Below are 16611 nucleotides of genomic sequence, written 5' to 3'. Positions count from 1 at the left end.
AGGAATCAAAAATGGCATCACGAATATTTCCAATACACAATTTCAAAGGAGGAAAATGTATCTAAACTGAATTTAAAAAACAGATGCATATTAACATATTTGAGATTGGCTTCTGATCGTTTTTGTTCTTTTGAAAAACATTTTATCTTATATATATTTTCTAGGTCCTCTCATTGGAAGGCAGATCTTTCGATTCATCGAAGAAGGCCTAGTTAATGCCAGGTTTGACTACAGTTACAATAATTTCCGAGTTACCAGCATGCAAGCCATGATAAACGAGACTCCTCTTCCCATCGATTTGTATCGCTATGTTGATGTGTCTGGAAGACTAGAACAATTTGGGAAGTTCAGTGTTATCAATTATGATCTAAATCAAGTCATCACAACTACAATGATGAAGCACACAAAGATTTTTAGTTCTAGTGGTCAAGTCATTGAAGTGCAATATGAAATTCTGAAGGCCATTGCATATTGGATGACAATCCAGTACGATAACATGGGTCGCATGATAAAATGCAACATACGAGTAGGAGTAGATGCTAATATAACGAGGTATTTCTATGAGTATGATGCTGATGGACAACTTCAAACAGTGTCTGTTAATGATAAGCCCCAATGGCGTTACAGTTATGATCTCAATGGAAACATCAATCTTCTCAGCCATGGGAACAGCGCCCGTCTTACCCCATTAAGGTACGATGGTGGAGATCGCATTACAAGACTTGGAGAGATTCAGTATAAAATGGATGAAGATGGATTTCTTAGACAAAGAGGAAATGACATATTTGAATTTAACTCCAATGGCCTTTTGAGCAAAGCGTACAACAAAGTTGCAGGCTGGAGTGTCCAATGCCGCTACGATGGACTAGGGAGACGAGTGGCTAGCAAATCAAATCTGGGATCTCATTTACAATTCTTTTATGCAGATCTGGCAAATCCAATGAGAGTCACCCATTTGTACAATCACTCAAGTTCTGAAATAACATCACTTTATTACGATCTTCAAGGCCACCTCATTGCTATGGAACTGAGCAGCGGAGAGGAATATTATGTTGCATGTGACAACACAGGAACACCTTTGGCGGCTTTCACTAGTAGGGGTCAAGTCATTAAGGAAATTCTATACACGCCCTATGGAGACATTTACAGCGATACAAATCCAAGTTTTGAAGTTATAATTGGATTTTATGGAGGACTGTATGATTCCTTAACCAAACTTGTACATCTCGGTCAAAGAGATTATGATGTTGTTGCCGGTCGATGGGCCACGCCTAATCTTCGTATTTGGAATAAACTGAACATTGACCCTAAACCATTCAACCTATACTCTTTTGAAAACAATTATCCTGTTGGTAGGACACAAGATGTGGCACAGTATACTACAGGTATATTTTTGAGATTTGTTTATATCACCTCAAACACAAAAGTACAAAAGGATGCAAATTTGTGGGTTTTTCTACTATAATTCCAGTTTACAGGCAGTTACTCCTACTGCAGTTACACCTGATGCATCAAAATAATTGCATAACAATTCTCATAACAATTGCGAGTGTATGTGTCTTAGCAAATCAGCTGTTGCGCCTAACAATTTTAGGTTTGTGTCACGGCCAGTGCTTGTTGTTAAAATGAGGTTTGCATGTGATTTTTTTTGGCATAAGTCTCTTGTGTCTATTGACAAAACCCCTTACGTGAACCCTGGAATTACTGCCATGTTTGGGATGGTAAGGATCATGTTCAGATATGCGGTTGCACTTGCAATTGCATTCATAATTGACTCCTACAGAGAAGTATTTCTGTTAAATCAACTAAAGTAGGTGTATATCTAAATGGATACTTCCCTTTTCTATAGCTCAACCCCAGCATGTAATGTCAGCCATCTCTGAAGATTTGCTCACAGATAAAGCAAGGTGCAGTATAGAGTCCTCAAATACAAGGGAACCTTGGGGTTTTGACTATTAAAAAATCAATTCAACTTTGGCATCATTTAAAAAGAGCAAGTACAGGTATGGGACATGTTATCCAGAATGCGGAGGTTTTCCAGATAACAGATCTTTCCTTAATTTGGATCTGCATCCCATAAGTCTACTAGAAAATCAGTAAATACAGTGAAACCTCAATTTTAAGTGCCCTGATTATAAGTTTTCCCGCATTTTACATTTTTTATTTGTGGTCCCACCAATTTATAATGCATTTTTATAGGTGCATTTCTCTGATTTTAAGTCATGTTTTCCTGGATTTTACATCCATATTTTGTCCTGATGTTCCCAAAAATAGCTTTTTTTTTTCTCTATGAATGTTATTGTTTGTGAAATAAAGAGGTTTAAAATAATAATCAGATGTACATTTTGCCATGGTCCTGCCTGTAAATGGTCATTCCAATTAGTCTGCCCCTTATACAGTCCTGCACCAATCACTTATTGCTTTAGCTTGTGTATGTGACTGAGGCCTTGCACATGCCCCACATAGTGTAACATTAACGCTGCAATACTTATTAACACAGTAAATATTGTATTATAAAGTAAATGGACCACTTTGCTTATATCCTTTCAGTACTTGAAGAAAAAGTTACTTTAACACATTTCCCTGATCTTACATTTTCCCGGATTTTACATATTTTTTCCTGGTCCCTTGAAAAATGTAAAATGGGGGTTCTACTGTAAACCCAATAGGCTGGGGTTCTGTTTTATCATTACAGAGAAAAAGGAAATCATTTTCTAAAAATTTGGATTATTTGGATAAAATCCAGTCCATAATTCTGAGCTTTGTGGATAATGGGTTTCCGGATAACTGATCCCAAAACTTTACTATTTTTACTACTTATTGTTATTTTGAAATTCTAGGTAAAATGCTTTATTGTTGGGGGAAAATGTGATAATTTGCACTTTTTCATTAACTGTGGTAGGCTATTCAAGAAGCTTTTTACATAATGAATATGAGAATGACACTCACTTATTTAAAGTTCAGTTGGTAAGATATTTTCTAACTGCACATTTTTGTAAATCAGCCCCTTGACACCACATGTGTTTGTTTGCTCAGTAAAATAATTTCCTTCTTTCAACTACCATATTTTGTCTTTGTGTTACCCTCTAGACATCGGAAGTTGGCTGGAACTATTTGGATTTCAGCTTCATAATGTGCTACCTGGGTTTCCAAAGCCAGAATCAAAAGACTTTCAATCAACATATGAGTTGCAACAGCTACAGACCCAAACGCAGGAGTGGGATCCAGGAAAGGTCAGCTGGATGGTTGTTTTATATTGAAAAACAAACACATACATAAATAGGCAGCGGTAATATGCAGATTTGTATCCATGGAGCTTGCTTAGGGCCAGTATTAAATGCAGGGTCTTATTTGCAACTGTGAGTGCTGCACCTTGCTACAGATTCGCCATGAAAGTAACGCTGATGGGTGCATTTTTGCACCCATTAGCATGCACATTTCATGTGTTTGGTTTTGATAAATGAGCCTTTTAGTCCATTGTCTCAAATTATAATAAAATACCTTTATTGCATGACCAAACAGTCAGCAGTTATGTACCTCCCAAAATCCCCTTCAATCTCCTACAGCAAGTATGATGTCATAAAAAATACCCTGGCATGTCATAAAAGTTTGTAGTATATGAATTAAAAAGCTCCAAAACTATATGGCCTGTGAATAAAAAATTGTTGTATGACTGCAATATCATGTTCTATACCAGGGATCCCCAACCTTCTGAACCCGTGAGCAACACTTAGAAGTAAAAGGAGTTGGGGAGCAGCACAAGCATGAACATTGTTCTTAGGGTGTCAAATAAGTGCTGTGATTGGCCATTTGTTAGCCCCTATGCGGATTGACAGCTTACATTGAGGCTCTGTTTGGCAGTGTACCTGGTTTTTATGAAACCAAAACTTGCCTCCAAGCCTGGAATTCAAAAATAAGCTCCTGCTTTGAGGCCACTGAGAGCAACATCAAAGGGGGTTGGAGAGCAACATGTTGCTCATGAGCTACTGGTTGGGATCACTATACTAATAAATAGCATTTGAATCTCTACTAAGAATGAATGATCAGTGATATTGATTCTTGCATCCAATGATTCTGGTCTTTATAATCCCAATCTCTCTGATCTTTTAATTTAATGTAGGTATGTCTATCTATCTATCTATCTATCTATCTATCTATCTATCTATCTATCTATCTACTGTATCTATCTATCTATCTATCTATCTTTCACTCCAATAACATGTTTAATAATGAAGTGTGGTTTGTTTCTAATTAATTGATTCCACAAAGTGTGATCTGTAAGCATCCTTTCAACAAATGTTGGATTATCACTTCTTTAAAATAGGGTTTGTTTATCTGTCGTTCCAGACTGTCCTTGGCATTCAATGTGAGCTCAGGAAGCAGCTGAGAAATTTCATATCTTTGGATCAACTGCCTATGGCCCCCAAACAAAATGAAGGAAAATATCATGCTAAATTAAATTACCCCAGATTCGCTGCCATCCCTTCTGTTTTCGGAAAAGGCATCAAATTCGCCATTAAAGAAGGAATTGTGACAGCTGACGTCATTGGTGTTGCAAATGAAGACAGTCGACGTATTGCAGCCATACTGAACAATGCACATTACCTGGAAAAATTACATTTTACTATTGACGGTCGTGATACTCATTACTTTATTAAGCTGGGTTCTTTGGAAGAAGATCTGGCTGTCATCGGTAATTCTGGCAGTGGGCGCATTCTGGAAAATGGAGTCAATGTTACTGTATCGCAAATGACTTCAGTAGTTGGTGGAAGGACTCGTAGGTTTGCAGATATCCAGCTTCAACATAACACCCTGTGTTTTAATGTACGGTATGGGACAAGTATGGAAGAAGAAAAGAACCATGTTCTAGAACTGGCCAGGCAGAGAGCTGTGGCTCAAGCTTGGACAAAAGAGCAGAAGCGGCTCCAGGAAGGAGAGGAAGGCATAAGACAGTGGACAGAAACAGAAAAACAACAGCTATTGAATACAGGAAAGGTACAAGGCTATAGCGGATATTTTGTTCTATCTGTGGACCAATATCTAGAACTTTCTGATAATGCCAACAACATTCACTTCATGAGACAGAGTGAAATAGGCAGGAGGTAACAAACAAACAAGAAAAAACAAAAAGAAAAAACTCTTTGCCTTTGCGTCACCAAAGACTGCCTGTTTTTAAAAGCATAAAATGGTTTATTGTATTGATTTTCTAGATCAGATATCTGTTAATGTAAATATAAAGAAAAATGTATCCAACTGCCTTTAAATGTGACAAAAGATGGTATTTTAATATTGTTAGTTTTAAAAACGGTATCCTTCAAGCACTCATGAGGCCATTTAGCGCCACGCTGAGCAACGGTTTAATGGCCTCCCGGGTGTTCATGGGATTAAAAAAAAAAATGACTGTAAAAGCTTATAATTTTTGTGTGGCGGTATATAAAGTTTTCGCTTGCATATTAACCATGACAAAGTTGCCGCTCATCCGGAGGCTAGAGCTTATGTGATGTTAGAACTTTTAGACAAAAATCCTACCTACAGATTAATAGTACGTATATGATGACAAACACATGTGCAAAGCTGAAATCCTCTGTCATTGTTTCTTATTTTTCATAAACAAGCATTCTTTCAAAATAAAAAAAATAAATAAAATCCACCAATATTTTTCTCTATAGTCCTATTAAAATAGTAATAAGCCAAACCACTTCAAGTATTGCTCAGAAATGATATGGGTATTGGAAGAATAGACCATCTGTGCTACGTTATCATGAATTACTCTAGGGGGGTAATTTATTAAATTCCGAATACCAAAATCTAGAGAAATTTTTGGTTTTTTTACTAGAAAATCCAATGTTTTAGTGAAAAACAAATAATTTTTCGTGATTTATCATACCCCGAGGACGAAGATTGTCCAAATCTGAAAATCCAGCATCTCAGACCTACGTTATCATGAATTACTCTAGGGGGGTTATTTATTAAATTTCGAATGCCAAAAACTAGAGAAATTTTAGTTTTTTTTACTAGAAAATCCAATGTTTTAGTGGAAAAAAAAACAATTTTTCGTGATTTATTATACCCCAAGGATGAAGATTGTCCAAATCTGAAAATCCAGCATCTCAGACCTGCTGAGGTTGTATATATGTCAATGGGAGAAGTCTTGAAGATATCCTGATCTGCGCTCAGTTTTGCGTGAAAAAATTTGATTATTTGTTTAAAAAACCTGAAAAAAACGCACAATCCGAATTTTTGGACGATTTTCACTAGTTTTTCTAGTTTTTTCCCCGAACTGGAATTTTTCAGGAAAATGTATTGATAAATAAGGGGAAAAAAACCCATGTGGATTTGGTCGGAGTATATTTCAAAAAATAATAAGATAATTTCGGATTTATCAGATTTATGTGTATTTATTGCTCCTTCTGCTCAGTGTAAGATAGGGTCTCCTGCCTAACAGTTGGTGACAGTCTTTGACATATACTGTGTTGACCAAAATGTACATTGACTGTATAACCTATTATGACTTATTTCACACTTATCTGCAATCTATGACATCACTTTGGGCTCAGAGTGTTGAGTTTATGTATTTTCTTTTTCAAAGTTTGACTCTAATCAAACATCGAGTGCGGAGGACAGAATTTGACACATCCCTTGCTAGTAGAACAGGGAAGATATAAAAGTAGCATATTGTGACTTTATATCACATTCTTAGTATTGAGTTTGTATTTAAGTGCAATTTACTGCATTTCGATGCAACAGCAATCATTTCCATTTTGCTTTTACCAAGGCATAAAGCCACTTTGTGCAATCACTGATTCTGTCTGTTCATATCTACTTAAATAGGTGTCTCACTTAAGCATCATAATATTTTAATTGTATAAGTGGAACTGTGCAAACAAAGACCTTTGAGGTATAAAGTCCCACAATATGATTCAACATATGTTAAATAGTATTTTAATATTATAATATAATGTAGAGTATATAGTACAAAAAATATATCACAATAAAATACTAGCTTAATAAATATGTTTCCAAACTGTGGGGTCAATGCACTATGGGGACTCCAAGAAGACAGTTGGGTACCTACCCTGAAGAAGAGATAAGATTTAAAGCTGACATACTTAAATCTATACTTATTGTTGTTCCTGGAACTGGTACAACTGATATACAAGCTGATATTACAATATATTTGTAACCAAGTTAATAGTTAACTGGGTCCACAATGGGGGCTAGAACCTTAAAAAAAAACCTAATTAAGTTCTTTGGCAGAACAATCATTTCTACATTGGGTATATTCAATAATGCAGTTTTCAACTTGATGAACATTAGTGAAGATATACTTTGTTGTCAAGGAATGCACTGAAAATGGTGTTGATATATTATTGTATCTTTAGTACCCACTAGTAGAGAATAAAATTCTGTGTATGCAGATTCCTCTGGGAGCCCACCTGACATGGATGGATTCTGTTCTCAAGCTAGCCTTGGTTACTAGTACCCTGGCCTTGAGGGCAGAGCCACCTGTTTGGCTGTAAGAGCAGTTCTTTGTTTTTCTGTGTTGTGGAGCCATTTTTCTATGCTCTCCCATCATTAACTCCCTTTTACAAGTCTATAAACCCCTTGTAAACTCTTTATTCATGGTTCTGACTCTTTGTGAGTTCAGAATCCACAGAGCTAGTGTGAAATAAACTTTGTCTTTTACCTCAAGTGATCTCCATTAACTGAATTTCCACAACACCCCCATAGATGTTACATTGAGCCTGGGGTTCCCACTGGGGCTCCTAAATCCAGGGGGGCAGAGCAGTGGAAGGGGGCAGTCCAGTTAAAATAGAAATGTCTATTTGCTCTATGAGGTACAGTATGCTTGAAAGTCCAGCTTGGAAGAGATTAGAGCTGAAAACATATTTTCCATGAAATATATTATTGTAATTATGACAGAATGACAAAAAGATCCATATTTTACTATATTTGTAATCTTGTATGAGCTAAAGGGGGCTAACCAATGTCACCATTGGTCTAAACTAACAGACAGGAAAACAGCAAGAAAGGGTTCCTCTCCCCTAGTAATATATGGAAAATTCAGTATTTTTTTGTTTCCTACTGAACTGTAGGACTTTTGTAACATCAACATTACTTTACCTTAAAACAGCAGCTTACATTCTAAGTAACAGAGTCTGCGTCCTCTCTAGAGCTGATACCCTTCCTTTGGGTTTCAGCCTCTAAAATTGAAAAGAATGCAGAATTGGTGTGTCTGTTGTACAGCACTGGTTGGTTTAATGTCTGTAAACCGATGTTTCCTCTTATTGGTGTAATTTGTAAAATCAAGTAATGTAATTGTATTTTAAATGGTTACTATGTCCTAGGGAGATGGTAGAAATGCATCAATGTCTTTAAAACATCCCAAATCAGAAGAAAACCATGTTTCTTTACACAGCTTTTGGCGTTATGAATAAGCAAATAGAATAAATACATGAGTTCGACCATCGTTGGTTGATTCAGAGGGATAGTATGCTGTAAAGCCTTTTTTCCCTGCTGTGTTGCTTTGATCTTTCCATCTTCTATATTCTCAGTAGGTCGAGGATCAAACAGCGCTCGTCCACATACTGCAGCTTAAGACAATCTGTCAACAAAATCCACTTCAGCAGGCTAAATACTCTATGGGATAAAGAGATATCTTCAAGGACAAATGTGTGTTTATTATGTACATGGAATATGTGTCAAATCTTTATCCCTGCCCATGGTGCCGACATGAAACATGCTAAATGTGAATCTATAACTTGGTTAAAAACGTATTCATTATGAGGCGCATTACTAACTGCATCTTATTTCACACAAACCAGGCAACACAAATAACATGTAGATAATTAACACTAACGGGGGAGATTTATTAAGGGTCAAATTATAAATTTGAATTCAAATTTTCAGCATTTTTTTGGTGTCAAAATTCACACATTCGAATCTTAGCCCCCCAATACGAATGTAAATTAGAATGTGAGATTTAACCGATTTATCACACTTCGACCATGGAAACAGTTCTAATTCGAATACTCGTCACCTAAAACCTGCCAAGCTCATTTACATGTCAATGGCAGAAGTCCGTTACCATTTCAACATGTTAATTGTCTTCCTGACATTCAAGTTTTTCAGAGGGAAAAAAAAATTCAAATTTGATTTGAATTTTCGGGTCGGGACTATTCGATCAGACAAAATTTTTCTTAACTTCCCATTCAAGTTGTGAGTATATTCAAATTTATTAGAGTAAAAAAAAAAAAATCACATAAATTTGAAATTCAAAAGCAATGGTAGAGTGCTTACACCCCTGAGCATATACCTTTTGCGGTACCAGGTGCTACACTAGGGGACCCACACCTGCCATAGGGGGTCATAGAGTTACAGCTGAAAAAGTGCAAGGTTTATTCACCCCATAATTATTCGCCTTTTTTCTGTATATTTTTGGGGTAAATAAACATTGCACTTAAATTAAATTTTCAGTATGCCACTGGTATCTTTATGCATACATTTAAAATTCAACCAAATCTGCCCAGCTTAGAGCTAATTCTTTTTTGTTTGTTTGTTTGCACATACATTAGACCAGGGGTCCCCAACCTTTTTTACCCATGAGCCACATTCAAATGTAAAAAGAGTTGGGGAGCAACACAAGCATGAAAAAGTCCCTTGGGGTGCCAAATAAGGGCTGTGATTGGCTATTTGGTTGCCCCTATGTCTACAAGAGGCTCTACTTGGCACTTTACTTAGTTTTTAAAACTTGCTTCTAAGCTTGGAATTCAAAAATAAGCACCTGATTTGAGACCGCTGAGAGCAACATCCAAGGGGTTGGAGAGCAACATGTTGCTCACGAGCTACTGGTTGGGGATCACTGCATTAGACATACACATAAGAAAGTTACATGGGAAAGGTTTTATAATGCACAGCAGCCAATCCTATTTTTTGTAATGGCTGAGCCATGAAAAGCTTTGTCCATGTTACTCCAATAACCAATATGTTTTTCTTCTTTCTTTTAACATATTGGCATTTTGTCGGAACTATTAAGATTAGTCTTATAGTTCAGGATATCGCAACTTTATTGGTGTGGGCACTTCTGTATCCTGTATGTCTTGTGGGTCTCATCCATAAACCAGATACAGTACATATTTGTATAGATTCCAAGTGATAACTATTTGGCACTGAGTGGGCTCAGCAATTGTTCTCTCAGATGCCCAGCCCCATATTGGTTATAGTTGGTATTACTGACCCTATTTTTAAAGGATGCATTTCTATGATTTCCATCAAAATAGGAATAACCTATTGTTATGTGACTTACATTATGTTTTTTTTTTTACTCACATATTATTTTTAGAAAATATCCTGTTTTGACCTATTCTCAAAGCAACAGGTGTTTTTGATTGACACTGAAGGAGTCCAATCAGTGACAAGTGCAACCTATTGTAGTGGCTACAGAGAGGAAGAGGCGCTACAGCCATCAGCTTGATCACACTGATGGTCAAAACAGAATATCTTCAGTACAAAATGGTAAAGAAAAAACTGTGACGTATGTCTGTTATATGTTTACCATATGTGTTCCTTGCATTGATATTAACTGAATCATAAGAAAAGTGCTGCTCCTATCACTTATGGGTTTGTCCATGCACCGCCATGTGCCAATGGGAGGCAACAGAAGACAAAATGTTCTGTCTGAATCCAGAGTGATCATTGGAAGAGCTTAGTGCTACTTTGGAGTGTAGGGAATGGGTGAGATTTATGGTGGGTCCAGCATTTAAAGCTTAAATGATACCTGAAATAAGTACAACTGGAAATAAAAATAAACATATTTATCTCCATCTAACTTCTTCCAATTGGGTTTTCCACTTAAGTTAAATAGCAGGTCAATAGAAAGTGGTTTGGTCATTTTCAATATTCCTAGGATAATATTTCTGGGTTGCCATTGCCGGAACTCAATATCCTGGGAATGAGAGTGTCTTTTTATTATCAGTATCAAGTTGGGGCTGTAGCACCCCAAATCCCAAGACCAATTGGAAAAAACGAGAGGAAAAACAGGCAGTGACTTACTTCTGGTGCTCAATAATGACTGGGGCCAACAAGTTTGTGGGGCTGTAGACCTGAAAATAGAACAAAGGATCCTGGGGATGATATATCAGCATTTTCAAATCTGTATTACATTGTGTTTGCCAACTTCTTTGAGCCATTGTGACTCTGTAAGTATTAAATATTCATTGGATGTTAGCAATAGTAGGCAATTTTGTTCATAAGCAGAGCTATTGTTTACAGACCATGTAATCTTTGTTAGCTTTCTGTATGAGAGTTGTTTTTTACCAGGCAGAACTTTGTGTTGCTTTGACCTAAGCCTCATTGCTAGGAAACAACATAATCAGTTTTATATGTCTGATCTCCTGTGCTACTAATGGGAAATAGACAAGTTTTCTGTCGTGGCTGCAGCTCAATGCTCTTGTTGCAGTTTTGCTCTGGTTTGTGGGCCAGAAGCATGCTTTTTCTACACAAGCATTATGCTGTAAATAAAAATCTCAATATGACAATGTGCTGAAAGAAAAAAGTGCTTTGGATATTTTGTTTTTGACAATAAAAAAGAAAAACTGATTGTGTTCTTTATTTCCATAATTCTACTCTTTTGTTCAACTTTGTTGTTTGCTTTGCATTTTCTTTTGTATCAAGAGAGTAGGGCTGCACCATATTATATGTATTATAGTATACTGGCATAGGATCCGTTCTCTGGAAACTCATTATGCAGAAAGATCTGAATTACGTTGAGACTATCTCCCATATAGGCTCCATTTTAATCAACTAATTCAAAATGTTTTACATTATTTCCTTTTTTTCTGTAATAATAAAACAGTACCTTATACTTGATCCTATAATAAATATTTATAATTCAAATTATTATTGGTGGCAAAACAATCCTATTGGGTTTACTTAATGTATAAATGATTTTTAAGTAGACTTATGGTATGGAGATCAAAATTACAGAAAGATCCCCTTATCCTGAAAGTCCCAGGTCCAGAGTATTCTGCATAATAGGTCCCATACCTGTATATTATATTTCTAATGGTCAAATTCCATTAAAAAAATGAATTGTTTAAATAGGCACAAAGGCAAACATAGTTTAGCTTATTTTAATGTCAAATTGCATTTTTTAACATATCATCATTATTAATTTAATTTGCTTGCTTTAGACATTACCTATTCACTATAAGCAGACCCAAGCAGCGTGTTTGGGTTTTAATGTCCCACAGACTAAAAGAAGGAAAACTCTATAAGCCAGTGTGATAACACAAAGGAATTGAAACACTATAAGGTAATGGGCAGCACACCAGTCAGCTGTATTAATAAAAAAAATGACTAAGCTAAGATTTTATTGCACCCTAAGTAAGGGAACCAAAGCAAAGGAAATCATTTGAACCAGACTTCAAATGAGCTTTGAAGTCTGGTTGTGCGGGCGGTGATGTTACACACAGTTACAGTAAGTTTCAGTAGCCTTCTGGTATGTGTCATATTTGTTAAAAATATACAAATATAAGAGGCCAAAAAGTTGCCAATATGTTAAAATTCACCAGCCCGGGGAATTATTGTTGCGAGCACTATGCTTCGATTTTGCTTCTAGTCTTTGTGATCCTCTCTGCTGCTCTGGGTTGTGTGCACTCACAATGTAGCAAACACGTTGGCCTTCAGTTCCTAAATGTGGGCATACATAGGCTGATAAGAGGTGCGAAGAAACTAAGTCAGCAGCTTTTTGGCTGATGTCAGTGTACCCTTAGCAATATCTGGCCTAAAATGGGCAGATATCAATTGGGCAGTCTTAAAAATCCCATCAAGCAAGGGGTGCATCAGCTTGTTGATGTGGTCCATCCCTTGATGGCTGCTTGTACTGCATTCTGATTCAATCATTTGGTCCAAGGGCCACTAAGATTGGTTGGTTTGATGACCTCAGGCAACAGCAACATTGGCAGGGACTTGGAGCAAGATGATGGCATGGCGCTCCCTACAATAGGGTCTGGGGTTAATGAGTATTTATCACAGGGGATGCAACAAATTGGCACTCCCACAGAAATTAAGCTTTTTTTTCTATTCTTTAAAAACAAAAGCGTACAATTGCTTAACATATAGAGGGGCCCACTTTCCCTGTTGGAGTTTCCCCCTCAAACAAGTCAAGTGCAAGGGCCCGGGCTCACTTGTCGCCAGTGAACGTGTCACACACTTTGCGTCGCAGCGCCAGGCGAAAATTTGTTACCGCTACGCTAATTCACTAAGATGCAAAGTTGCGTCCTGGGTGCAAACACCGGTGACTTTTCGCTAGCGTTACTTTGGCAGTGCAAGCATTTTAAAGCGAAATTACACTAGTGAACGCTTCTGCTTATCAAAACTTTGTTACTCCTCTTACGCTTAGGTTAATTTGAATTGGGCGATTACATTAAATTCATATGGACATCTTTACTAGAGATTTTTGTGCAAATGCTTGAAGTGGCCACTTTTAAATACAAATGTCCAAGGAACCATAATAAAGACAAAAGAGATCCTATAATGCCCTACACATGAGCCCACCCTAACATGAATGTTCCATGCCCCTCAAATGTCTGGGGAAAAATGTTAACCCAAAAAAGTTTAATAGTTAGGACTTTTGCAGGCAATCTCGCTTAAAAAAAAAGCACCAGTAGCCAGCATTTTTACAACTCTAATGCATTTCCGGCATATGATGTAACTGATATAAGATTGAGGAAGATCTAGCTTCATTTTAGCAGTCTGTCTGGTCTAAGGTGGCAAAGTCAACTCTGGCGAAAGAAGTAACAATCAGTAAAATTTGCACTTTACTGAATTTGGGGAATAATAACCGTTCAACAGAACGTATAATCGCCTGGCAATAGGGTATGAACGAACGATAGCGACTGTCTCATTCGCTAAAGAATTGTCCTCTAAGCCTGTTAGTGAATTGGTAATGTCCCTGTGGATGGGATTTCTGGCGGATTGACGCTAGCGTTGGCTACTTCACCCTTTAATGAATCTGCCCTTTGGTGTTTTCAAATGTAAAGGATAACAGCCGGTACTATTCTCAGTCCGTCTCCAGGATAACTTTGCAGCTTTTTTCTGCCAGGCAACAGCAGCCTGATACTTGTTTCTTTGCTTCATTTCACCTACAGACAGCCTGAGCCCAACTATTACATTGCAAAATGCAAATATCTGCTCTTATTTATGCAATCTTTTTTCCGTTTACGACTTTTTATTTCATTTCCTCCTGAAACTGCTTGTTTCTGCACGTGAGTTTGAGAATGAGAGAGAAAACTAATAAAAATGGTAAATGCAAGAAAAAAACATGAATAATATGTTCTTGTTTGAAGGCTTTCTTGAAGCTGCCATTTTTATTAGCACAAATGTAAGAAGTTCAGTTACATACCTGCACACTGATGCTACTAAAAACATTCCTTATTTTTGTGCTCCTGGTGGGGGGGGTTGCCAAATACTTTTTTGGGTCAGTAAAACCTTTATTAAATTTACACAAAGGAAAATATTGATGATGTTCCACTTTTCTTGGTTGAAGATTTTTATTGTGGTACAGGTATAGGACCTGTTATCCAGAATGCTTGGGACCTGGGGTTTTCTGGATAAATGGTCATTCTGTAATTTAGATCTTCATTCCTTAAATCTGCAAAAAAAATGAAAACCCAACTAGATTGTTTTGCTTCCAATAAGGATTAATATTAATATATTAATTGTTTTTAAAAGTCATATTAATATTTTAAAGTTTCATAGGAAGAAAGTAATGCTGGAGAAAATTCACAAAGAAACTTTCCCGCTGACGAATCATCTCTGGCAAAGGTACACCAGCATTCTTTTGGCGAGACGAAATTGCACATTTTGATAAATACGCGTACTCATCGCAAAATAACATGTGCCACAGTTGTGTTGAGAACTTTCCAAAAGCGAAAATTTGATCATAAGTAAATATGCCCCTATGAGAGATGGCCTTTCTGTAATTCGGAGCTTTCTAGATATCAGGTTTCCGGATAATGGATCCCATACCTATCATAACATCTGCAACAAATGTATTGATACTTCCTATTTTTAGTTTACTAATTTTTCGTCAGTTTCTCTTATTGTACACTAAAAGGTTAGTTCAACTATAACTGATCACTTAGGGCCCTATTTATGTTTGTTCGACCTAGAACCATATAGCAGTTCTGCAATTTGCATTTGTTTGTGAACTCTGGAGCCCAGAGGCATCTAGATTTGTACTCCAGATCCTCTTGTTTATGGGTCTGCCATATTGCCACTCCCACTAATGCATTTGTTTCTATTAGTGTCTACCATATTGGCACTCCCATACCTAATCTCAGTGATTCTCCTGGAACCTTCCTAGATTATGGCAGCTAGGTGGATACATGGGTGCGTTATTTAGGTTTACAGAGTAGGTTGGATCCCCATTTTTAATCATAGTATTACTATATGTCTTCCAAACAAGCTTTTCCGTCAAGCAAAAGTTCAAGGCCCCCTATACTGGATTTCTATTTGCAGAGCTGGACACCATCTTTGATTATATCACATCCAGTATCTGGCAGCGACTGCCAACCAGGAACATGGACAGTGGAAGCCAGGACCAGATCAACTGCCACTGCACATGGCCCTGCACCACAATGGCTGCCAGGGAGCCAGACTCGATCAAAGATGGCGGCCTCCAAACCTGCTGAGTAATTCTGCAGTAAGAGAGATGGTAAGTCAAAGGTGCCATACAGTTTGGTTCTGCCATGCCATTCTCTGTAGATGACTACAGAGCAGAAACTCTCTTAATCGTAAGTATGTATGCCTCCCTATTTGAAGGATTTCAACTAAGAAAAGCAATGTGTTTTTTTTTGTTTTTTTTTGCGTAAATGCAAATTTAAAGGTAAAATAAAACAAACCCATTCTAAAAAAAAAAAATCAAATTGTATCTTTATTTCCCAGATGAGAGCAACATATGAAATTATAGTTTTCCCCTGATCATAAAAAGAGCATCATTAACCTTGTGTTCTGGTCCCAAAATTACATTGGAAAAAAACCATCAATGATATGTAAAAAAAAATTGTCATGTTTTTTTTTTTTTAATCTCTCTGAACCAGACATTGATTTTAAAATCCATATACTGGAGACAAAAAGATGGAGCGTTGTAATTTAATGTTTATGATTTTCACATTTCCTGTAAACAGAGACGCAACATTAAAAAAATGGCTCATTATGGGACCACGACTCTTGAGGGAAACATTATTTTGTTGTCTGTTTAAAGAAAAAAAATATTTAATGAGTCAATGGGCCAACCTATGTTAATGCAGAAAATACAGCTAATTAGGAAAGTTAATACTCATTATGCTGCCAATTAGGATTCACATTAGCTCTGCTGTGTTTGCATTTGTAAAATCTCTTCTTCAGTGAGATGAGAGGAATGCTAAAGTCTAAATGTAGCCAAACACCCTGGCAGATACACAGCATTAATTATTGCATTGTATAAAAGCCTGGCAATGGGATTTGTTGTATACAAAACAGGCATTTCGTAGGTTTAAAAGCCATTTAAAGGAAAATCTAAATGAACTAAGCTGACATCATTTATATATAGACAGATATAAGATCAGC

At 36.8% G+C, this 16611-nt stretch overlaps 1 protein-coding gene across 2 annotated transcripts in view; it reads left to right on the top strand.

Moving 5' to 3' along the window:
- LOC108698386 (teneurin-1) overlaps window positions 1-5650 on the top strand; it is a 405073-nt gene extending 399423 nt beyond the window's left edge. For both annotated transcript variants that reach the window (XM_041572726.1, XM_041572725.1), the window contains 3 exons: window positions 165-1385; window positions 3091-3233; window positions 4348-5650. In XM_041572726.1, the coding sequence (XP_041428660.1) occupies window positions 165-1385; window positions 3091-3233; window positions 4348-5106 (2123 nt within the window). In that variant the 3' untranslated portion in view covers window positions 5107-5650. The remainder of the gene's footprint in view (window positions 1-164; window positions 1386-3090; window positions 3234-4347) is intronic.
- Window positions 5651-16611: the final 10961 nt, after the last annotated feature.

This window comes from Xenopus laevis, chromosome 8L, assembly GCF_017654675.1.
Source record: "Xenopus laevis strain J_2021 chromosome 8L, Xenopus_laevis_v10.1, whole genome shotgun sequence".
Classification (NCBI taxonomy): domain Eukaryota; kingdom Metazoa; phylum Chordata; class Amphibia; order Anura; family Pipidae; genus Xenopus; species Xenopus laevis.
Note: the sequence above shows the minus strand (reverse complement) of the source record. Positions and strands in the feature narration are given on the sequence as shown.